Below are 24,682 nucleotides of genomic sequence, written 5' to 3'. Positions count from 1 at the left end.
AGGCTCGCTTAGCATAGGGGGTCTAGCCTTAGGACCCTTACTGGTTACAAACGCCCCAGGCAGGAATCGAACTTGCGATCCGCTGCTCCAAAGGCGTATAAAGAGTTCCAAAGAGGGGTTTCAGACATTCAGAAGACAGTCTTTTGAGTATTTGCTGAACCTTTCCTTTTGTATTATGGATATCATGTCTGTTACCCACAACTGAAAGGAATGAGGAGTGGGGGCTTCCATTCCCTCAGGATTAATCTCTTGGCAACAATCAAACCTAGTTCCAATGGCCCCTGCACTTTAAGTGGGAGTAGCACTGACATTGGAGAACATCCAAAAATTACGAGTTCAGGTTCAGGCTGTAGAGGTTTCATATATGCCTTGGAGTACCAGTAAAATATTTTAAACCAAAACTTTGTTAATTAGGGACAAGACCAAAAGGAATAGAACAACATACCTTCTGCCAGTTGATACCGTTTCAACTTCACTGCCACATGATTTGATATAGAAAATGTTTCCTTTATTATATTTAGTGTATTCCTGTATGTAATTTTCTACCTTTCAGTAGCACAAAAATTGCTCTGAACGTATGTTAATGTGCATATATTGAAAAACAGACCCCAAAATCTTTAATCCTTTCTTTCAATTGACAGTTTTCAGGGTTCTATTGTTGGATTGTCATTTATGCTTAGAAATATACAATCATATATGTTTAGAGGAATATAATTGTCACGGTTCTGGGTCCGTTGGACCCAGTATTTTGAGTTTATTATGTTTTGGTTTTATTTTGCATCATGGATTGTTTTCTTTTTCTCTTGTGGTTGTGGGGATTATTATTAGAGTTTCATGTTTCTATTATCCATGTTTTAGGAATTGTGGTTTCATGTATAGTTCAGTTCCATGTGTCATTTTCTGTCTCTGTGTTGAGTCCATGTCTGAGTTGTGATTCATGTTTCCTGTTTTATTGTGAAAGTCTTTGTCTTATGTTAGTGTGTGCAGCTTTGTTCCCCATGTCTCGTTAGCCCTGATCTCTCCCAGCTGTGTCTCCCTACTGTTGCCAATTCCCCCGTTACTACCCTGTGTATATAAGCCCTGTGTTTTCCCATGCTCGGTGTCGCATCGTACCATCAGATTATGCCTGTGTGTCCTTGGTCTCAGTGTTCCATCATCACTTCATGTTTGTTTTCCTGCCAGCAATAAAGCTGAGGTTTTTGAGTTTCAATTCTGTGTTCGAGTCCTGCATTTGGATCCTCATCTCTGCCTGCCCGCACACAGAGCCCTGACAATAATGGATTGCATATTGATAGAATGACCCTTAGTGGTCTGCAAAGACTGTGTGTGTTCCTGAGTGCTCTGGCATGCCACACATGTCCTAAGGTCATGAGAGAGGTCGTACCTTATATATGGTATGGTAAACACATCTGTATCTGTTTAAGTATAAGAGCCCTTTGTTTAGGTGGACCACTGGACTCCTAACACTAACTTGGGGAGTCGTTCACAGGGTGACATCTCAACCCACATTCACACACACACACGCACACACAGACAGTAACCTCAATAAAGAGCAGTGCTACAGGGGAGCTGATTAAGAGTGACTGGGGTTTGAGCAGCAGGAATAGTGTTCGTCTCGGTCATCTCCCTCTTCCACAAGATCACACAAAGAGTTCTGCCTGGTGCCTCATGCTTTTGCTAGCTGCAGTAAAATTGCCTCGGCTGTTCCAGCAATAGGTTTGTGCCAACATAAAACCTAACACAGGTGGTGTTGATTTTTTTCACTGCCTTATGGTTTTGCCACCACACAGGTTAAGTTTTTATTTCCACTATAAAAAAACCACCGGCACCGTATTCGGAAGGTCGAGGGTTCGAATCCTCTGAACGGCTACACTGAGGTACCCCTTAGCAAGGTACGGTCCCTACATACTGCTCCCCGTGTGCCCAATCGCTGGCCGGTGCTTCACTGAGTGAATGGGTTAAATGCAGAGAGGAATTTCCCCACGGGGATCAATAAAGTATACATTATTATAATTATATACTTCCTTTTAGTGTTTGCCATATTCTCATTGTTTACCTTACTTTCATTTTTCTAAGTTCATTGCATAATTTTGGGGTCAAAGGTCCATTCTCTCCTGTTTATCTTTTTCACGGTCACAGCCGTAGTGCAAGTGTCTGTGACAGGGCTAACACGTAGAGAAAAACAACCATTCACATTCACATTCACACCTGTGGGGAATTTGGAATGACCAATTGGCCTAACCCCAATAAATACATGTCTTATTGGAAGAAATTCGGAGTACCCAGAGAGAGCCCACACAAACATGGGCAGAAATCTACATGGAAAGGACCCAGTGAGGTGGTGGAATTGAACTCAGCACCTGCTAACCAATGTGCCATTGTGCTGCTGTAAATAAAAGGTTTGAAGTACATTTGCTGCAATCTTGTATGAAACAGTTTGTAGCAATGAAAAGTAATTGATATGTTATGAATCCAAAGGCAGCACGGTGGCACGGTGGTTAGCACTGTTGCCGCACAGCAAGAAGGTCCTGAGTTCAATTCCAACATCAGGCCGGGGTCTTTCTGTGTGGAGTTTGCATGTTCTCCCCGTGTTTGCGTGGGTTCTCTCCGGGTACTCCGGCTTCCTCCCTCCGTCCAAAGACATGCAGGTTGTGGGGATAGGTTAATTGGATAATCCAAATTGTCACTAGGTGTGAATGTGCGAATGAATGTGAGTGTGAATGGTTGTCTGTCCCTGTGTGTTGGCCCTACGACAGACTGGCGACCTGTCCAGGGTGTACCCCGCCTCTCGCCCTATGACAGCTGGGATAGGCTCCAGCGCCCCCCGCGACCCTGAAAAGGATAAGCGGAAGCCAATGGATGGCTGGATGGATGAATCCAAAATGTCTGCCATCTCTCAACATACTAGTTCCTTAAAAGCACGTTATACACACAGTTTCATGCTCAATGAACCAGTGTGGGGGATTTCCTAAAAAAATGTGAAAATGGATCGTCTAGATATGAAAATGAATAAGTAAAAACAATAATTCAGAGACTAATACACCTAAATAAGAATAGAAGTTTGATTTAGAATTCAACAATGTTTAGGTTTGAACAATAGTATAATCCAGATTTAAATTAATGAAAGAAATTTGAATCCTCACCTGATAATTTCCAGGGTACAGTTTGGACTCTTCAATCCAGCAGACAACAGCTTTAATCCTGAGTCTTGCAAGTCATTGTTACTCAGGTCCAGTTCTCCCAAACTAGAAGACTTGGATAAGAGAACTGAGTGCAGAGCTTCACAACTTCTCTCTGAGAGGTTACAGCCAGACAGTCTGAAAAACAATTATAATTGTGATCAAACTAAATGACTTATTTTCAACTTACCACAGGGAAAACAAATAATTCCATACACACTTCAGAAAACAACTTGTAATTCAAGCATGGAAAACAGCAGTTACAACTCTGCATCTGTAAAAATATACATACTGAACCCTGATAGAGCCACTATTCATCCCTCTGTTGTGATGAAACTGCTTTAGCTCCTTCCAGTGATGTTATTATTTTTTTTAATTTATATCAGTTTTTGAAAAGTTATAAAAAGTTGACCAAGAGCTTTGTTTTTTTTTACATCCAAAAATGTTTTAGAAATGCAAAGACTTCCTTTCATAAAATATACATTACATAAATATTTTGACAATAAAAGTGTGGATTCATGCATACATACAGAGTTTTGTTGGAGGCTTTGACCACTGGCAGCAGCCTCAGAAGAGCCTCCTCTGAAGCAGAGTATTTCTTCAGGTCAAACACATCCAGATCTTCTTCTGATGACAGTAAGATGAAGACCAGAGCTGACCACTGAGCAGGAGACAGTTTATCTGTGGAGAGACTTCCTGATCTCAGGGACTGTTGGATCTCCTCCACTAGAGAACGATCATTCAGTTCATTCAGACAGTGGAACAGATTGATGCTTTTCTCTGCAGACAGATTCTCACTGAGCTTCTCCTTGATGAACTGGACTGTTTCCTGATTGGTCTGTGAGCTACTTCCTGTCTGTGTCGGCAGACCTCGTAGGAGACTCTGATTGGTCTGTGAGCTACTTCCTGTCTGTGTCAGCAGACCTCGTAGGAGACTCTGATTGGTCTGCAGTGAAAGACCCAGGAGGAAGCGGAGGAACAAGTCCAGGTGTCCATTTGGACTCTGTAAGGCCTTGTTCACAGCACTCTGGTGGAGAGATTGTAGGTTTGGTTTGCTAATTAACTTAGACAACATCGGGATTCTCTGTTGTTCTTCCAGCAGATTGAGTCCAGAGTTGATGAAGGTCAGACGGACATGAAGAGCAGCCAGAAACTCCTGAACACTCAGATGGATGAAGCAGAACACCTTGTCCTGGTACAGTCCTCTCTCCTCTTTAAAGATCTGTGTGAACACTCCTGAGTACACTGAGGCTGCTCTGATATCGATGCCACACTCTGTCAGGTCTGATTCATAGAAGATCAGGTTTCCTTTCTGCAGCTGATCAAAAGCCAGTTTTCCCAGAGACTCCATCATCTTCCTGCTCTCTGGACTCCAGTGTGGATCTGTCTCAGCTCCTCCATCATACTTGACCTTCTTCACTTTGGCCTGAACCACCAGGAAGTGGATGTACATCTCAGTCAGGGTCTTGGGCAGCTGTCCTCCCTCTCTGGTTTCCAGCACATCCTCCAGAACTGTAGCAGTGATCCAGCAGAAGACTGGGATGTGGCACATGATGTGGAGGCTTCGAGCTTTCTTGATGTGGGAGATGATCCTGCTGATCTGCTTCTTTTCTCTGAATCTCTTCCTGAAGTACTCCTCCTTCTGTGGGTCAGTGAACCCACTGACCTCTGTCACCATGCCAACACAGTCAGGAGGGATCTGATTGGCTGCTGCAGGTCGTGTGGTTATCCAGAGGCGAGCAGAGGGAAGCAGTTTCCCCCTGATGAGGTTTATCAGCAGCACATCCACTGAGGTGGACTTTCTAGGGTCAGTTAGGATTGTAGTTTTGTGGAAGTCCAGAGGAAGTCGACACTCATCCAGACCATCAAAGATGAACACAACCTGGAAGTCTTCAAAGCTGCAGATTCCTGCTTCTTTGGTTTCAGTAAAGAAGTGATGAACAAGTTCCACCAAGCTGAACTTTTCCTCTTTCAGCACATTCAGCTCTCTGAAAGTGAATGGAAATATGAACTGGATGTCCTGGTTGGCTTTGTCTTCAGCCCAGTCCAGGCTGTATTTCTGTGTTAAGACTGTTTTCCCAATGCCAGCCACTCCCTTTGTCAGCACTGTTCTGATTGGTTTATCTCTTCCAGGTGAGGCTTTAAAGATGTCTTCTTGTCTGATTATTGCTTCTAGACTGTCTGGTTTCCTGGATGCTGTTTCAATCTGTCTGACCTCATGTTCATCATTGACCTCTGCAGTCCCTCCCTCTGTGATGTAGAGCTCTGTGTAGATCTGATTCAGGAGGGTTGGGTTTCCTGCTTTAGCGATGCCCTCAAACACACACTGGAACTTCTTCTTCATGTTAGATTTAAATTCATGCTGACACCACTGGAAGTTCCTAGTGCAGGTTCCTGAGTGACCCCCCCCCCCCCCCCCCACACACACACACACACACACACACATCAAGAATTTATCAAGTCCACATATTTTGAATGTATTTCTCTTCATTTCTTCAGAAATTGTTGAATGTTTTAGCAGCTTAAACTGAATAATCCTTACTTCTCAGCAAATGCTCAGCGAGGTTATCCTGCTTCATTCTCTTCAGGATGTCCATTGTAATCATCACGAATGCCTCTCTGCTGCTCTTACTGTGTTCTTCATCCACACTCTGTAATACAACCTCATCCTCACATTGACTCTTAAAACATTGTAGGTCATCTGGACTTAGGTCTCTCTGGATCTTCTTCAGCTCTTTTTTCACAAAAGTAATAATTTTGTCCTCCAGTATCTGGAACAGAATATTTTATATATGACCCAAAAGCTTTTTTCACACAGGAGAGAAAAGAAGAACATAGGATGAGGCATGTTTCTGGTAATCAGTTTAATAAGGCACAATATTCACAATCACTTAATGAAATTCAAACCCAGACTCTCTAAAAGAAGTGGGAAAAGGTAAAATCCACATATTTCAGAATATTTTTCCATTATCTATCCCTTTCTATTGCTATTAAATCTAAATGTTGTCACTAAAATTTATGACTCATGTTGTCTATAAGAATATGTATGACAGACACATGACAACGCCTGGAACAGCACCCAAGAAGAAACACAGAAAGCGGTGTGATAGGATGCAGAAGCGGGGTCAGCATGGAGGAGCTAAAGCCAGGCTAGCTGCTAACCCATACAAGCCAGCAGTACCAACACTCTCTCTTGCCGATATCCTCTCCCTTGAAAACAAAAACAAAATGGACTACATCAGATTGTTGAGAGTTTCTCAACATAGTGTGAGGAACCGTTGTGTCTCAATTTTCACTGAGTCTTGGCTAATGAAACAATCATGTACTGTGAAGGTTCTCAGTCATCCAGGTTATCATAGTCTAAGGAGCTTGGAAAGAAAAGCGTCTGGACATCTTTAAGTTATTTGAAGACGTTTCACCTCTCATCACGTACGCTACGGTGCAGCTCGAGGGGCTAACGCTACACAGAGCAGACAGAGTAGCCTTGCTGACTAGTAAACAAAGAGGCGGCGGGCTAGTTATTCACACAAACGACTCGTGGTGCCAGGATGCTGTGGTGGTCTCTACTCACTGCTCACCACATCTAGATGCCTTAACTGTGAAATCTGAGCCATTTTACATGCCACGGGAGCTGACAGCAGTTACTGTTAGCACGCATCATGCAGCACAATCATCCTGATGCCTTCCTTATAACAGCGGGGGATTTCAACCAGGCAAGTCTTACATCTGTTCTGCCCAAATTCTGTGCGCATTGCAACCAGTGGAGAGAATATAGTAGACAAAGTGTATACAAACATCAAGCATTCTTACAAAGCTACTGTCCTCTCCCATGTTGGTAACTCTGACCACTTATTGATGTAGTTGATGAGAGACACAGACTAGGGCTGCTCGATTATGGCAAAAATGATAATCACGATTATTTTCACTGAAATTGAGATCTCGATTATTTGACGATATTTATTTAACCCTTTAAGACCTACCATAAAATCAAGTCCAGCAGAGCTTTTTTTCTTTTTTTTTTTTTTTTTTACATGCTGTAGTGCCATTTTTGGGAGCATTTCAAGTTGCTATACATCAATACAAATGTTATAGCCCATATTTTAATAATATGTCTGCATTAAGTCCATAGTAATTACATTAATTGCAAACAAGTGCAATAAACTACAAAAAAATTGAAAATAGTTTTCGTTTTCCTTTTTACATATATTTCTACTTGGAGAAATTTAAGAGGCTTATCCCTCAAAACTTTAAATACAAAAAAGTTGCAAAAACCCTAACCCTCCGCGAAAATGACGTCACTTCCGGTTTTGGACAAGAAATGGCGGACATGCGATAGTTCGCGTTGACGTCTTTTTCAATGTGGGAAGTGTTACAAACAGCTGATCGGATCGGCAAAGCGTGTTTCTGGAATATTATGTTTTTGTTCCTGCAAGCGCTTTTTATGCAATTTTTGCAAAGCTTTATGTGGAAGGAAGCCGTGACCGAGGACAAGCTGAAGGCATAAGATGTAAGTACAACTCCTCCGGTTTCATATGCAAAAGAAATTATTGCGCTAGCTTACGCGGTTCCAGTTCTACCGGGCTTTAAAAGGTTAACAATAACAATTATTGAATAATGACTTTAAAAAAATAATATAAAATAGTGTGTAAATACTGATAACAGTGCAAATGTTTGCAATATAAAAAATAAATGAAAAATGTAAACATATATGTTTATTGAACTTTGCAGTGTTGCTCTGTGGTGCAGCTATGACACGGTAGCAAAGTTTACACACTGTGTCATCTTGATCCACGTCTGACTGAACCCATAATGTTTCCACACCACTGAAGTTTTTTTTTTCCTCTTTTCAACCAACAGCAGTCACTCTCCTCTCCAAATAACTTCTGCTTAGCTTTCCGAGCTTCCCTCGGGTCTTCTTAATTGTTGTGACGCGTGTTCGAAATGCAGAGAGGTGCGCTCGATTTGCCACACGGAGAAGCGCGAGAGTAAAGCACGAGGGAGGGGCTAATAATCGGCTCGGTCATTTTTAATGATCGTTGAAAGCCCAGATCGTAATCGTGATTAAAATTCGATTAATTGAGCAGCCCTAACACAGACATTGTTATATGTTACAGCCTCTATAAAGATTTCCCACTGGGTCGTCACAAAAGTCTGTCAGTGCAGAATTTGCTTCTGGTGGCCAAATTCTAACTTCTCTGACCACTGGCTTGTTCTGCTGCAGTCTTGGTTTGTAAGTTGGTGTGAGTATGAGAGGCAAGCCAACCAAAAACCATGGCTAACCAGAGATGTTCGTTCTTTCCTGAGAGTTCGGGACAAAGCCTTTAAATCTGGGAATACTGCATCTTATACAGTGGGGCAAAAAAGTATTTAGTCAGCCACCGATTGTGCAAGTTCCCCCACCTAAAATGATGACAGAGGTCAGTAATATGCACCAGAGGTACACTTCAACTGTGAGAGACAGAATGTGAAAAAAAAATCCATGAATCCACATGGTAGGATTTGTAAAGAATTTATTTGTAAATCAGGGTGGAAAATAAGTATTTGGTCAATAACAAAAATACAACTCAATACTTTGTAACATAACCTTTGTTGGCAATAACAGAGGTCAAACGTTTACTATAGGTCTTTACCAGGTTTGCACACACAGTAGCTGGTATTTTGGCCCATTCCTCCATGCAGATCTTCCCGAGAGCAGTGATGTTTTGGGGCTGTCGCCGAGCAACACGGACTTTCAACTCCCGCCACAGATTTTCTATGGGGTTGAGGTCTGGAGACTGGCTAAGCCACTCCAGGACTTTCAAATGCTTCTTACGGAGCCACTCCTTTGTTGCCCGGGCGGTGTGTTTTGGATCATTGTCATGTTGGAAGACCCAGCCTCGTTTCATCTTCAAAGTTCTCACTGATGGAAGGAGGTTTTGGCTCAAAATCTCACGATACATGGCCCCATTCATTCTGCCCTTAACACGGATCAGTCGTCCTGTCCCCTTGGCAGAAAAACAGCCCCATAGCATGATGTTTCCACCCCCATGCTTCACAGTAGGCATGGTGTTCTTGGGATGCAACTCAGTATTCTTCTTCCTCCAAACACGACGAGTTGAGTTTATACCAAAAAGTTCTACTTTGGTTTCATCTGACCACATGACATTCTCCCAATCCTCTGCTGTATCATCCATGTGCTCTCTGGCAAACTTCAGACGGGCCTGGACATGCACTGGCTTCAGCAGCGGAACACGTCTGGCACTGCGGGATTTGATTCCCTGCCGTTGTAGTGTGTTACTGATGGTGACCTTTGTTACTTTGGTCCCAGCTCTCTGCAGGTCATTCACCAGGTCCCCCCGTGTGGTTCTGGGATCTTTGCTCACCGTTCTCATGATCATTTTGACCCCACGGGATGAGATCTTGCGTGGAGCCCCAGATCGTGGGAGATTATCAGTGGTCTTGTATGTCTTCCATTTTCTGATGATTGCTCCCACAGTTGATTTTTTCACACCAAGCTGCTTGCCTATTGTAGATTCACTCTTCCCAGTCTGGTGCAGGTCTACAATACTTTTCCTGGTGTCCTTCGAAAGCTCTTTGGTCTTGGCCATGGCGGAGTTTGGAGTCTGACTGTTTGAGGCTGTGGACAGGTGTCTTTTATACAGATGATGAGTTCAAACAGGTGCCATTCATACAGGTAACGAGTGGGGGACAGAAAAGCTTCTTACAGAAGACGTTACAGGTCTGTGAGAGCCAGAGATTTTCCTTGTTTGAGGTGACCAAATACTTATTTTCCACCCTAATTTACGAATAAATTCTTTACAAATCCTACCATGTGAATTCGTGGATTTTTTTTTCACATTCTGTCTCTCCCAGTTGAAGTGTACCTCTGGTGCAAATTACTGACCTCTGTCATCATTTTAAGTGGGGAAACTTGCACAATCGGTGGCTGACTAAATACTTTTTTGCCCCACTGTATTGTAGCAAGGAAGAAGCTGTCAAAAGGGATTAAAGAAGCGAAGAGGCTGTATGCACATAAATTGGACAGCCACTTCAGGTGCGACAAAGACCCACGACGGCTGTGGCAGGGCTTACAACACATTACGGACTACAAGCCACCTCGCCCAACGTCAAGGCTGAATGATCGTTCTCGACCAGACCAATTTCTATGCACGATTTGGTCACCCAGGCACAAGCACTCCCACTGTCATCAGGTGACCATGTTTTTCAGCTGTCTACAGCTGAGGTGAGGTGAGGCCTTTACCAGTTTTAACCCATCCTAAGCAGTAGGACCAGATAACATCCTTGGACGTAGGGGTGGTTCTAGCCTGTTTGATGCCCTGAGCGAACACTCCCTCATCCATTTACCCCCAGTCCTAAAGTGCACATTCATTTTCTTTCTCTTCATATGTTTATTGTTTGTTTTCTTGCCCTGCTGTAACTGCAGCCTCATCATCTCGTCTCTCTATGTTCAGTACTGTATATAGCGGAGATGACAATAAAGTTTACTTTGATTTCAGCACAGTGGCAGACACACCGAGGGCTCTCATGCTCACTTTTCACGAATGGAATTTAGAAAAACCATTGGTGGAAATTATAATTCTGTATCATAATGTCTGGTGTTTTCGTGTTTGTTGGTTTGTTTTTATTTTGTTTTATTTTGCAAATAGGTTATTAGATGCCACTTCAGCCAGCCAGAGAATACCCTGCTGTCCCGCCTTCTCCTCCCTGTGCCACAATCAGCAGGCACACCTCGTAAATGGAGGGCGTCCTTACCCCTGAGAAATGGGTGATAGAAAACCAACCGGTGCATATGCCATCCCAAAAATGCACTGGCATGATGTCGGGACAGCATGGGTGTGAGCAACTTTTTAGTCTATGCCTGTGATGCCGCCCCGCCACAATGTCGCCCTGGGCAACCGCCCATGTCGCCGATATCAAAAACTGCTTACTGTTTTAAAGGACTGTGCAGTGCAGTTGAAAGATGTTTTTCCAGACATCTTCAACATTTCGCACAGAGAGGGATTTGTGCCAGTTTGCCTTAAGAGCGCCATCATAATACCAATCCCAATCAAAGTCAACCCGGTATGCTTAAATAACTTCCGGCCTGTGGCCCCCACACCAATTGTGAGTAAATGCTTTGAAGCACATCATGAACAGTCTCCCAACAGACCTGGATTCCCTTCAGTTCGCATACAGAACCAACCGATCTACAGAGCATGCTATCCCTACCACACTGCACGTTATGCTGTCACACCTGGAGAGGAAGAACACCTATGTAGGGCTGGGTATCGTCACTGATTTCTAGAATTGATTCGATTCCGATCCACAATTCGATTCAAGTCAATTTGGTTCGATTTGAATTAGGGAAATTTTGCGTTACACAGTCAGAAATATTATAATTCAGATCATGCATCAGGGAGTGGCTGTAGCTCAGGTGGTAGAGCAGGTCATCTACTGATCGGAAGGTTGGTGGTTCGATTCCTGGCTTCCCCTAGTCTGCATGCCAAATATCCTTGGGCAAGATACTAACCTGAAATTGCTCTCCGATGCGTTCATCGGAGTATGAATGTGTGTGAATGTCAGTTAGAAAGCACCTAGGAAAAATGTGCTTGTGTGAATGGGTGAATGCGCAAGTTGTGTAAAGCGCTTTGAGTGCTCAGAAGAGTAGAAAAGCGCTATATAAGAACCAGTCCATTTACCATATATTTCCATATTTTTATATCTATAAAAAGAAAGCTGACACTTGTGAGACTTTATCAAAGGTGTAAGAATCACAGCAGATGCCTTTGTGTCAAAGAAAGGGAGGATAATACACAGAAAAAGATGAAGGCGATTTTCCTGGCCTGGGATTTTATACAAATATTCTGCAGTAGATCAAAAACGAAAGAAAACGATTAATCAACATATGAACATTACCTGATGCTGCTGACGTGAAGCAGAGCAAAGTTACAGAGGTTTCAGAGACACAGCTGAGCGTTTTGCAATTTTGCATAATTTAAAGTTTTAATTTGTTCAGTATTGAACAGTAAAAGGAAAGAAACAGCCGCCGACAGCACTGTAAACAACGGTAGTGAATAATAGAGAAAACAGATTTTTAGACGGGAAGCTGTTTTTGAAGTATACTGAGAGAGAGAGAGAGAGAGCTGTGCATGGAGTGTGATTTTAACATGGTGGAGGCAAAACAGCAAAAGTAAGAGGGAATTCATGGCGATGTTTATGTGAAGCATAGTTTGGATCTTCTTTTGCTGCTGGTTCAGTCAATATTGTTTGGAGAGAGATAAAACTAACAGCTTCAGAATCTAATGCAAAAAGGGCGTAAACACAAAGCGCGGACCCGCGGAAGCATCAGAATCAGCGAGCTGTTGGCTTTCAGATGGCTCGTGCCATCGGGTGAGAAAGGCGACATCTCACTGATTCTGATCTATGATCCGTAAACGCTTTGTGTTCACGTCTTTGTGCAGAATCCGTGTACCTGCTCTCATTTACTGTTTTAGCTGTTTGGTGGTTGTTGAAAATTTGTAAGGTTTAACCTGAGATTGTGGCGGTTCGGACAAAATAAATTTATATTAAAAAGATCGATTCAGGATTTTAATGAATTGATATCACGTTATCCAAGCTAGATTTTAATCGATAATCAAAACCCACCCCTACACCTATGCCAGAGTCTTTTTGATCGAGTTTAGCTCAACTTTTAACACAATCATTCCACAGCAGTTGGTGGAAAAGCTGATGCTATTAGGCGTGAACCCGGCAACCTGCAAGTGGGTTTCTAGCTTCCTGACAAAGAGCCAACAGAAAGTCAAGGTGGGCAGCCACATACTAAGACCTTAGAGAGCACAGGCTCTCCTCAGGGGTGTGTCCTGAGCCCACTGCTGTTCAGCCTGGTCACTCATGACTGTACAGCCAGATTCAGCACTAATCACATTGTGAAGTTTGCAGATGAAACAACTGTGGTTGGTGTAATCACTTACAACGACGAGTCTGCCTATAGAATGTAAGTGGAGCAGCTTGAAGTGTGGTGAAGATCCCACAATCTCACGTCGCAGATGGAGCGGCTCAAGCAATGAAACCCAGACCTCCCACAAAGCAAAGCATAAAGTAGTTACCTTCTGGAGCAGCTGGAGTCCTATAGACACTCAGCCTCTTCACTACAGAAACACCTCCTACAACATCCATTCTTTACACTCTAACTGCTGTGTTTGTGGAAACACTCCAACACACACCGCTTCACCAGAACGTCCTCGGTTTGCCCCGGGGGTCTCCTCCCAGTGGGACATGCCTGGAACACCTTACCCAGGAGGCCCCGGGGTTTGCCAAACTTCACATCAAATCCGTCTGTCGATCTCCCACTCCCTTCTCCTATCACTTGTGAAAAAGACACCGAAACTCACAATAACTCGTTCCAGACACTAGGTTCTGGACACTATCTCTTCCAAGGCTGCCCTTTGTCACCAGTTCTGTTCATAATTTTTGTGGACAGCCTATTCCGGACAGCCTACACCCTATTCCGGCTAAGGACCGTGCTCTCAGATTTGGTGGTGCTGATTTTCATTCCCACCACTTCACACTTGGCTCCAAACCGTTTCAAAGCAAGTTGGAGGCCATAAACCGATGAAACCAACAGAACCACATCATCTGCAAAAAGCAGAGGTTAGATTCTGAGGCCACCCAAACAACGGCCTTCCAGCACTTGGCTATGCCTAAAAATTCTGTCCACAAAAATTATGAACAGAACTGGTGACAAAGGGCAGCCTTGGAAGAGATAGTGTCCAGAACCTAGTGTCCAGAACATATGGGTGTAGGTCTGGTGATACGATTACACAATCAATCATTGACCTGCGGCCTAGAATGTCCTGGTGACTGTTATGTGACGGCTGTGTGCAGGCAGGAAAAGGACCCAAGGTGCAGACTCCAGAGACAAATGTAAACTGAAACAGCTTTAATGCTGAACTCAAACAGAACAAAAGTAAGAATCCAAATAACTTACACGGGCAGACAAAACACACAGCTAGATAAGGGTAGATCACGACAATGACAAACAAACACAGGGCTTAAATACATAGAGGGAGCAATCAGTGAATGGACAACAGGAGGGAAACACAGCTGGGGCAATTCAAAACTGACGAGACAAGGAAGCGTAAACTGAACACACTGAGATAAGACAGAGACCTTCAAAGTAAAACAGGAAACACATAACACAGACTGAACAAAGACACAGACTCACATGCAGGCACTACAGAGGGAACAGAGACATGGGACCAGGGCAGACACAGACACTGACTGGACACGGGGATATAGCGGACAGGGGAGACAGCAACAAATGATTACACAGAGACAAACCATAAGACATGACTCTAACAAAAACCCAAAGACTAGAAATGATAAATAATATAGTAAACTCAAAAACCCTGGGTCAACGACCCAGGCATCCTCACAGTCACACGTGCACTTATGGATATTCTTACGTTTAAACATGGTGTTTGTTATGGCCAAACTGTGGTTTGCACAGAAGTCCAACACCAAAACACCACTTGGGCTCAGATCCAGGAGGCCGTTCCTCCCAGTCACACCTCTCCAGGTGTTACTGTAATTGCCCATGAGCACTGAAGTCTCCCAGTAGGACAACAGAGTCTCCAGGTGGAGAACCCTCCATCACCCCAACCAGGGACTCTAAGAACGTTGGGCACTCTGAGCTGACACTTGGCGCATATGTGGAGATAACAGTCAGGACCCATTCCCTGACCTGGAGATGCAGGGAACAAACCCTCTCGTCCCAACATACAATCAGCAAACTGAGGAGATACCAGGATAACCACTCCAGCTTGCCACCTCTCACCAGGAGTAACTCCAGACTGAGACAGAGTCCAGCCCTTCTCCAGGAGCCTGGTTCCAGAGCCCAGGCCGTGCCTTAAGGTGCGTCCGACTATGTCTAGCCAGTACCTCTCAACCTCACGCACTAACTCAGGCTCCTTTTGCACCAGAGAGGTGACATTCCATATCCCAATCACCAGTCTTGGTAGCCGTGTGTCGGTCGACCAGGACCTCCGCTTCTGACTGTTGCCTGATTCACAATGTACTCAACCCCTAAGGCGCCTCCTGCAGGTGGCGGGCCTACAGGAAGATAGGCACATGTCTCTTTTTCACGCTGTGCCCAGCTGGGCTCCATGGACTAAGGCTAGACGCCCGCCCTCGGGCACCTGCCCTGGGCCTCGATCCATAAGGATCTTCTGAATCGCTCTTTGTCTGGTCCCTCATCCAGGACCAATTTGCCATTGGAGACCCTAGCAGGGGGCACAAAGCACCCAGACAACATAACCCCTAGGATCCCCGGGACACACAAACCCCTCCACCACAAAAAGATAGCGATTCGTGGAGGGGCATCATATTTCCATCTATACAATATTAGTTATCATTCCCCACAGCTAACAATACAGCTTTTCTTGTACAAGCTCTGGCCATGTTTCATGTAAATTATTCTAGTTTATACACACCCACGCAAAATTACTTCTCTCCCTATATTTAAAGTAGATTAAAAACACTTTTTTTTTTTATAATTTGCCTTTTCTGATGCATTTTATGCAGTATTCACTACACTTCTGCCAAATACTTTTTAGTATTATGTAATATGTTCTCTTTTAAATGTCAATAGAATACTGTGATTTTGTTATTTAATTGCTTGTAAGGTGTACTTGATTGTCTTGAAAAGTTATTCTGAATAAAATGTTATTTTATTCTATTTATTATTTTTGGCCTGCCCAGATGCCAAAGTGTAAGGTTTGCTTTTCTTCTAAAACACTGAGACATGCTTGATATTTGTTGATGTATTTGCAGTTCAGAGGAGTCAGAAATCGGAACCACAACATTGTGTTCAGAATCCAGCATGGAGATTACTGTAAATAGATGTAAAAGTAGTTGTTGTACATGTACAGACCGCAAATATGGAGTCCAGGTGTATTTGATGCTGCTGGGCAGACTGACTACTGGGAACCACTGAGCTCTTCTTGTTCACTCTGTGGAGACACCATAAAAAGTCAGAATAGTACAACAAAACATTAAAACCTAAAATGCAACCGTCTGGTCCTCTGCACTTTTTTAACCTAAAGAAATAAAAAAAAAACCACTTGATAATACCTGAGCAGCATATTTGACAAAAAGACATGTCAGTTCTCTTATCTTAACATTCTGTTGTTATTGTAATATTCTGTTGCTATCTGAACATTAACAACATAAAACTCCAGTCACTCTAAATATCCAAACCCTAATAAGTAAGTAAAAGTTATTTATATAGCACTTTTGTAAACAGGAAGCTATTTCAAAGTGCTTCACATGGGAATATAAAAGCATATCAAATAAGACAACATATTATAAATGAATATTACCCAAATGCCTGTCTAAACAGATGTATTTTAAGCTGTTTTTTAAAAGAAATCAAATCAAATCACTTTTATTGTCACATCACATGTGCAGGTACATTGGTACAGTACAGAAGCCACAGAGTTGATGGTGTGTAGTAGAGGAGGTAAACTGTTCCACAATATTGGAGCCAGGGTTTGAAAAGCACGATCCGCCTTTGTTTTCAAACGGGTCCGTGGAATGGTTACAACACCACTAGCAGTGGATCTAAGGATCCGGTTTGGAGAGTAGGGTTGAAGAAGCTCAATAATAGCGGTGCAACGGATCAAAAGTCTCACGGTTCGGATCGAATGACGTTTTTTTTCGTCATGGATCGGATCAATTTTCGGATCAGCAGAAAAAAAAAAGAAGACAAAAATTTAACTTGCCATTTACTTATTTAAGTATTTTTTGCCTATTAAAAAAACATTCAACTCAAGACTCATTCCACGGAATTATATAAAAAGAAATTAAGATGCAATATAGGGCAGTACAGGGCTTTCTATCTACCACTCCGCTGTGATATAATGAGCGGTCACGCTCACGTAACTTTCCGTTGCCCTGGAAGTCCACCCATTTGTTAGGGCAACAGAAGATGCCTGGGACAGCTCAGTTATAACTTTTAAACTTTTCCTGCTCATACATGCTTGGAACGATCTTGTCACTGAAGTGGATGCCGCGACGGAATGTCATAGCAAGGCTCAAGCACGTTCATCATAGTTTAAACTAGTGCTGTCAGTGTAAATCTCGTTAAAATGACGTTAATGCCATAACTGCATTAACGCGGCAAATCTCCATTAACTAGTTACCACGGATTGTCCCGTCCGTGGGGCTGCAAAGCGTCAAAGCGTTAACTAAAGCGTTGACTAGTTTAAACCCCTTGTTTTGCACAACAGAATACAGCCTCCCATCTGCAGCTAAACACCCCAATAGCTTTTGTAATAGCTTTAGTCCGGTCAGATTGGGCAGCAAAGGGCTGCTTAAATACCGCAAACTCCTCTGCTCCTCCTCCACTTGGACTGCTAGCGTTGATGTAACAGGTATTACAATTAAATAATATGAGATACGCATTAAATTAAATTAATCAACAACTTTGGACCAGTATCAGAAAGCTCTAGGTAAGACTATGGAGCCTTGAAAGGATCAGCAGAGAAGGAACCACACAATGACAGATAAGATGTAGTTTGAATAGAAAATGTATTGAAAGTTGTAAAGTTTACAAACCCTGCCTGTCTAAAGCCGGCTTCCTACAGTGCACATGGCACATTAAAGGGCCCCAAAATAAAATAAAAACCAAATATTCTCTTTAAGGAAATTTTCTAAAGAGTTCAATTAAAGAGTTTCTGTCCATTGGTTCTAACACTACTCGGGTACATTTTTAAAGTGTTAGTCTTATCTGTGTCAAGCGATGTAGTTGTAGTCCTGAGGTTCGCTGAAGCTGGATCACACGGCTGGCCACACCGTACTCTAGCCTGTCTACAGTCATTCTCTTGGGATTGGCTTGCCACTGAACCCACGGGGTTCAGATCTCGAATGATCCAGTCCTGGTCAAAAACCAATCGGAGCTTGTGGTGAGATAACTCGCCTGACTGACGCAGCTTCCCACGGCCGTATTTCACAGATTTCAGATCCTAATAAATAGCCATCAATTAACTACTAGTATGTGAAGATAAATTGCGAATTTAACTTTTATTTTAGCTTTTCTTACCAGGATCTTTCAGCTAATTTGGCGGTTGCCAACCCTAACCCTAACCTGTGATCCGTTGCACCACTACTCAATAATATAAGTGAGGGCCTCATCTCATAAGGACATGAATGTAAAAGTGAGGATTTTAAACTGATATTTATACCCAACCGGAAGCCAGTGCAAGGATTTTAACAGAGGGGTGAAATCGGAGAATTTATGACTGTGGGTCAAAAGCCTTGCTGATGCATTTTGAACCGCTTGAAGGCGATAGAAACCTTTGGCAGACAAGAAAAGACTGCGTTACAGTAATCTAAACTAGAGGAGACGAAGGCATGGACAAGGATCTGCAGTTCGCCTTTGGAGACAATAGTCCTGAGTTTGGCAATGTTTCTTAAATGAAAAAAGCAGGAGTGGGTCGCAGATTTAATATGAGTGTCAAAAAGACAGAGACTGATCAAAAATTATCCCAAGATTCCGAGCGGTAGATTTTATTGAGGGTGAGAAAGGAGACAGACTTACGGCCATACCACTCTGAGCCCGCCCGATCTCGTCTGGTCTCAGAAGCTAAGCAAGATTGGGCTTGGTTAGTACTTGAATAGGAGACTGCCTGGGAATACCAGGTGCTGTAAGCTTGTGGGGTGGCTGTGGCTCAGGTAGTAGAGCAGATCAGCTACTGACTGGAAGGTTGGTGGTTCAATTCTTGGTTTCAGTCAGTTAGAGTGGATAATTTGTCTAATTCTCAGGGTTTAAAGGAAATTTATAATTGGATGTCATCTGCATACAAAAGCTAAACAGGGATTTTTTGTTGTGTAAAAATACTTTTGACAAAAAATGGCTTTTAAAAACATGAACAGCTAAAGATTCAGTATGTTCAAAGCACAAAACTGATATTATACAGAACCTCAGCAGACAGCGAGAAGAGTACCACTGGTTTCAGTGCTTCTTGTATGTCTGGAATGTCACGGCAGACAACTTTCTTAAACAGAGGTGAAAACACTACATCCAGATGAACAGAATCAACTTTTTGGGGGTAAATGTATATCAGGTGACCTTATATGCACTGAGGGGTTCCACACACAGACTGAAACTAAGATGTTTACTCCAGAACAGTGTGGAAGTTCCTACCTACACTGTGTTTGAAGCAAAGCACAAAGTAGTTACCTTCTGGAGAAGCTGGAGTCCTACAGACACTCAGCCTCTTCACTACAGAAACACCTCTTACAACATCCATTCTTTAACTAACTGCTGTGTTTGTGGAAACACTCCAACCACTTCACATATGAACATTGAAATGTGTGTGAAAAAGAGCTGAGCTGACATCAAACATGATGGAGGATTTATTCACAAACACTGAGTCACAACAACATTTACACACACATTACCTTTCTGCTTGACGACACACGCCTGATTTAAAGTCAATGCCAAAACCTTTAGACTGGTCACTCTGTAAGGACACAGAGCTGGGTGGAGGTCCAGGCTGGTTCCTGTGAATAATGATGGAGCAGTGATGTGAGTGCTGAGCTGTGACATGGAGAAGAGTCATGGACAGTTAGAGATGGTCATCTCACCTCTGAGCTTTGGTCTGGCTCTCATGTTCCCCACACAGAGTGCTTTTAGAGGGAGGGACTCCCTCCTCTCTGTCCTCACACTGATCCATGCTGCTCAATTCAGCTCACACACACTTTCTACCTGCAGAGGAAACACAAATCATTCATGTGCACGTCAACTGAAATTCTCATTTCCATCATGTGTGCTGTCCAAATATCAGCTGCTTTTTTCTTGCTTCATCTCAGTGTCAGCTGAATGCAGTGACAGCAGTGTGAGGCAGAGGAAGCTGTCATCAGCTGCTCTACCTCTACTATCAGTCCACCAGAGAGAACTGTTGCTTTTTTAATTCAGTTAATGCCAGTCTGCTGTTTTCTGACTGTGTAGCTTTAATGTAAAGATGGAAAGTTTTAGGAGTTACAGCTCTGTACTCATATTTTTATTGGTGAGAGGAATAATTAGAAATGAGTGCATCAGAGAGCAGCTAGAGAGCAGAAAGCTTTGGAGACTATGTTACAGGCTGGGATTGTTTAGACCTCTGCAGAGGAGACAGAGTGGATATGCTTCATGGATGCAGTGATGGAGGACATATTGAAGATTGCTGTGACAGAGGAGGATGGGTGAGATGGAGCCTCAAAAGGAGATGAAGAAAACCTTACTATAGGACAATGATCAACAAACATTACCAAATTATTGGTTTATTGCTGTTTGAGATCCCTGGAGTATGATGATAATAATTAAAACACATTTTGAAAATATTCACATCAGTACTTTCATTCATTTATAGTGTTTCTTCTTAATATGCTAAAAATACTTTTTTTTAATATATAGAGCATATTAACTCTACCTACCAATCAAAGCGCTTTATACAACCTACCTCAATCACACTTTCACACCAGCACTTTTTTCTCTGCTATTTCTATGTGAGCACTTTCTTTCAGGCATTCAATCTGACTGGAGAACTTGAGGGTTGGTGTGTTGTCCAAGGATAATTGCGTGTAGACCTTGAGTACCTGGAAGTCGAATCTCCATGGCACACTAGTTATAACTGATATGTAATTGTGTAATTGTCTAAGTATCTTGATGTACATGGATGACATCAAGCTGTATGCCAAGAGTGAACAAGACACCGATTCACAGATCCACACCACTAGGATATACAGCAATTACGGCTGGGCGATATGGCCTAAAATCCATATGACGGTATAATTTGAAGCATGTGCGGTAACGAGATATATCGCGATAGATTCTTTTCTTCTATATAACGTATTTTACACTCTATAAGGCAGACTTAAAATCCTTTAATTTTCTCAAAAGTCGACAGTGTGCCTTGTGTATGAATTCTGGTTGTGCTTACTGACCTCGAACTAATTTTATATAGTACACGGTGTGCAGAAATCTGTCCAAAAATGTTTTATTACAACTTTGGTAAGCTATTAAGGTGCACCGCTTGATGGATTGTTGGAGTATTACGGCTGCCGTAGTCAGGAGCCTTGCGGAGTAATCTGGGCCCAAAATTCCGTCTGCTTCAGGTCCCAAAGTCAAACAAACACTGCGGCATCACTGAGAGTTAAAAACTGTCTAAATTCTTTCATCTTTAATAAATTGATCAGCGTTATTACTTTACCAGGTGTAACAATTAAGTTTAACCTCCAGGCATCCATGAAAACAGAATTTATTAAATTCAACGGAGTCAGAAGTTAGCTTGCTAGTTTCCACCTAAATATGATATGCCATGTTGACAGAGATTTCTGAAAAAATTAAAACGTACAGCTCTGCTATCACTTCCAACATAAATGAAGACAGAAAACTAAACAGCAGTGGCGTTTGCAGGGTTACTGAAGTTGGACTAACTGGTATATAATGATGTGCTACGTGATTGCTAGCAAAACAGCTATGTTAGCATAACATTAGCACAGTGAAGGTGAAGGATGAACGCTAACTTTTTTCCACTCGATAAAAGTTAACGTGGGGGATTCTGGTGATTAAGGACAGATGCAATTGCAAGGATGCTATACACGGGCCAAAATTCAGTCAGGAGAACAACTGAGATAATCCATCCACAATACGAGGTTAGTCATTAATATACTGCAACAATATGGGAATAGAGTGGCTGCGGGAGAATTAAGCATTAATGAATCAATGGTAAGGAAAGGCTTTACCCATATTTAAAAAGTGCTTTGTCTCTTGGCTATTACTGTCGCCCGGCATAATTTGCAGATAATGTTGTTTGCAGCCGCTGCAATGCTTTTGACCAAAACAGGTGCAGCTTGATGACACTATCAACATGCGCTATCACGGTACAGGGGTATAGTCAAAATCTCTACCGTTGGCCAAATTTATATTGTTTCTACTGTATATCGTTTATACCGCCCAACCCCAACAGCAAGGACATCGGAATGTCATTCGGACTGGAGAAGTGTAGTCGGGTGGTAACAAAGAGGGGGAAGGTAGGAGGCAACATTGCAGACATAGTGCACAGTTACAAGTACCTGGGGATCCCACAGGTAAATGGGAACCATGAAGATGTAACATATGTGTTAAATACTTGTGAATTTCACCCAAAACACTTTTTCTTTTGGGATTAAATATGTCATTTTGCATCTCCGTCTCCTGCCTGTGTGATCTGAGTCTGTCTGCATTCGTGTTGTGTGTGTGCGCTTGTAACGTGCAGTGGAGGTGAAGCCAGCCGCGGAGGTGTGCAGGTGGATAGCGAAGGAGCAACAGCTTCTGACTTTCCAAAAAGTACTCATTTATTTACAATATCAAAAATAAAAGTGCTACCTCTACCACACATTACTAAAGAGCACACTAGTCTGCGTACACACGGGAGCATCCATTACAGGAGGAGTGCGAAGAAGAACAAAAATGGGGTGACACCAGTCGTGAGACAGGAGGCGCCGCCATGTGGTGATACACTGCATTACAATAGCAACTGTTACATAGTCCCCCCCTGGTGAGAAAAAGGCTGTCCTCAGCCGTACACAGCTGAAAAAGCACACACCACACCTAACAGTACCCTATACATAGAGGTTACAGCTAAGATTGGTGCACACACACAGGTCAAAAGACCATTTAAAAATGAAATTGGTGAAAATAAGACGAATATGTACAGTTTTTTTCACTTTTTTCTTTTGTTCTTTTTTTTTTTCTAAGTAAATGCCAAGAATGAACCTTAACGCACGAAAGAGCCATAAAACTGGATTAAGTAGATGTAGAATAAGGAGGGGATGTTTTTCTCATTATCATTTAATATTTTAATATGTCATGATTAGTTCATTAGAAGTATATAACCAGCTTTGCATTAAGCATGAATTGAAGTTTTTGATCTTATATTATTCTTTGCATTACAGTGATGGTGATAACTTTAATTTGATCTTTCTTACAGGTATCAGAATAATAACATGATTTTCCATTGCAGATGTAACCATGATCATTCCACACACATTGCAGTTTGTTGCTCATTTTAGAGTTGTGCTCAAGGTAATTAAAGGTTAAAAGCTACAGCCAGCGCGAGTCTGGCTGATCTATGGAGGGCAAAGGCTTTGAGCTTGGAAGGCCGCACGCGCTTACACAGCACCTATAAGATGTCATTCTTGGTGATTTTGTGCTTAGTCATGTTTTAATATGTTTTAAGTAGAAGTAGCTGATCCAGCAATATTCATTTAATATTATATACTTGATTTAGAGCAATACACACTAATGGTCTTAATAAATGAAAGAGTCCTTGTAGTTGCCATGTTGTGTCTCAGCAGGGTACAGACGGTTCCAGGAGAAGGGGGGCAGTTAGCGTCTGCCCTCGGGAAGGAGACAATGTTATTCTTTGTGTTAAATAAAATTGTCAACATTGATTGTATTACACCTGTCACTACGCATGAGGGGGCGTTCTAATACCCTGATTTCATAAAACTATGGAAATGTGTTTTTTGAGATGAGATCTGAGACTGTCTGCATACAGTGTCCATCTCCCACGTGTGTGATCATTAAATCATCGTTTGACTCAACCCGACCGGACCAGTGTTGTTATTGTGGGTTTTTCCTCTGGTGTCCATCTCCAATATTTTTGAACCATAACATTTTGGGGGCTCGTCCTGTGGTATTGGGGTGGACGTGCGAGGTGTGGACGGTCTGAGGTTGTCGAGCGGACAGGCACGGACCAGGGATCTGATGTGAGTGAGCTCCGCGGGTGCTTCTAAAGGTAAGGCACTGCCTGTTGAGTTGATTCCCAAATTGTGCCAAATTGGGCTGCATTAAATTAAAAGTTTGCTCACTGACGTTGCTGGTGGGTGTCTGTTTTGATTTTGATGAGAATCACCGTGTGTTATGCAGTTAAAGTTGTTTAAGAGTATTTAATGAAGTTGAAGAAATATGAAACTGTTCCAGAAGTAACAGAGAATGTTGGGTTTGAGTCCCTGGATATTGAGCTGAAGGCTCAGGTAGTTTGGTAGGGAAATTAGGACAGAAACTGTTCCAGAAGTAACAGATACTGTTTAATAGTTTTACAAATTAGGACAGAAACTGTTCCAGAAGTAACAGAGACTGTTTAATTGGTCGTAAAAAAGTTATCTTTCTTCGGTAGGACCCGTTATGGTAAAATTTTACAAAATCGGTTAGGTTGAAATTATTATAGGACGGCACCAGAAGTTGCTAAGAAGCACATAGCCCGGGGGTTACGCCCCCTCCTGGCCGTGGACGCGCGGTCTTGACCTGTCGGCGAACAGGGGTAGTTCAGTTTTGGTTTAACTGTGGGGTACAGGGCATCCCGAAATAAGCTAGGAGTTACCGAGACTCCTCATCGTTTGAAACGGTGTCATGTGCTTGTTTGGACAAAGTTAAATTGAGTTAGGGATTTAGAAGTTAGGTCAGAAACTGTTCCCAGAAGTAACAGATACTGTTTGAT

At 42.6% G+C, this 24,682-nt stretch overlaps 1 protein-coding gene and 1 pseudogene across 1 annotated transcript in view; one reads left to right on the top strand and one right to left on the bottom strand.

The window, feature by feature from the left end:
• Window positions 1–24,682, bottom strand: part of LOC113017318 (protein NLRC3-like) — a 66,363-nt gene that overhangs the window by 14,832 nt on the left and 26,849 nt on the right. Inside the window, exons 2-7 of the mRNA XM_080296985.1 lie at window positions 19,806–19,926; window positions 19,620–19,721; window positions 16,090–16,168; window positions 5,722–5,950; window positions 3,710–5,573; window positions 3,144–3,317 (exon numbers count right to left, since the gene is read on the bottom strand). Coding sequence (XP_080153111.1) covers window positions 3,144–3,317; window positions 3,710–5,573; window positions 5,722–5,950; window positions 16,090–16,168; window positions 19,620–19,721; window positions 19,806–19,894 — 2,537 coding nt within the window. The 5' untranslated portion in view covers window positions 19,895–19,926. The remainder of the gene's footprint in view (window positions 1–3,143; window positions 3,318–3,709; window positions 5,574–5,721; window positions 5,951–16,089; window positions 16,169–19,619; window positions 19,722–19,805; window positions 19,927–24,682) is intronic.
• LOC145427413 (5S ribosomal RNA) lies at window positions 18,751–18,869 on the top strand (annotated as a pseudogene).

This window comes from Astatotilapia calliptera, chromosome 3 (genome assembly GCF_964374335.1).
Source record: "Astatotilapia calliptera chromosome 3, fAstCal68.1, whole genome shotgun sequence".
Taxonomy (NCBI): Eukaryota; Metazoa; Chordata; class Actinopteri; order Cichliformes; family Cichlidae; genus Astatotilapia; species Astatotilapia calliptera.
This window is presented reverse-complemented; position numbering and strand designations above follow the sequence as displayed.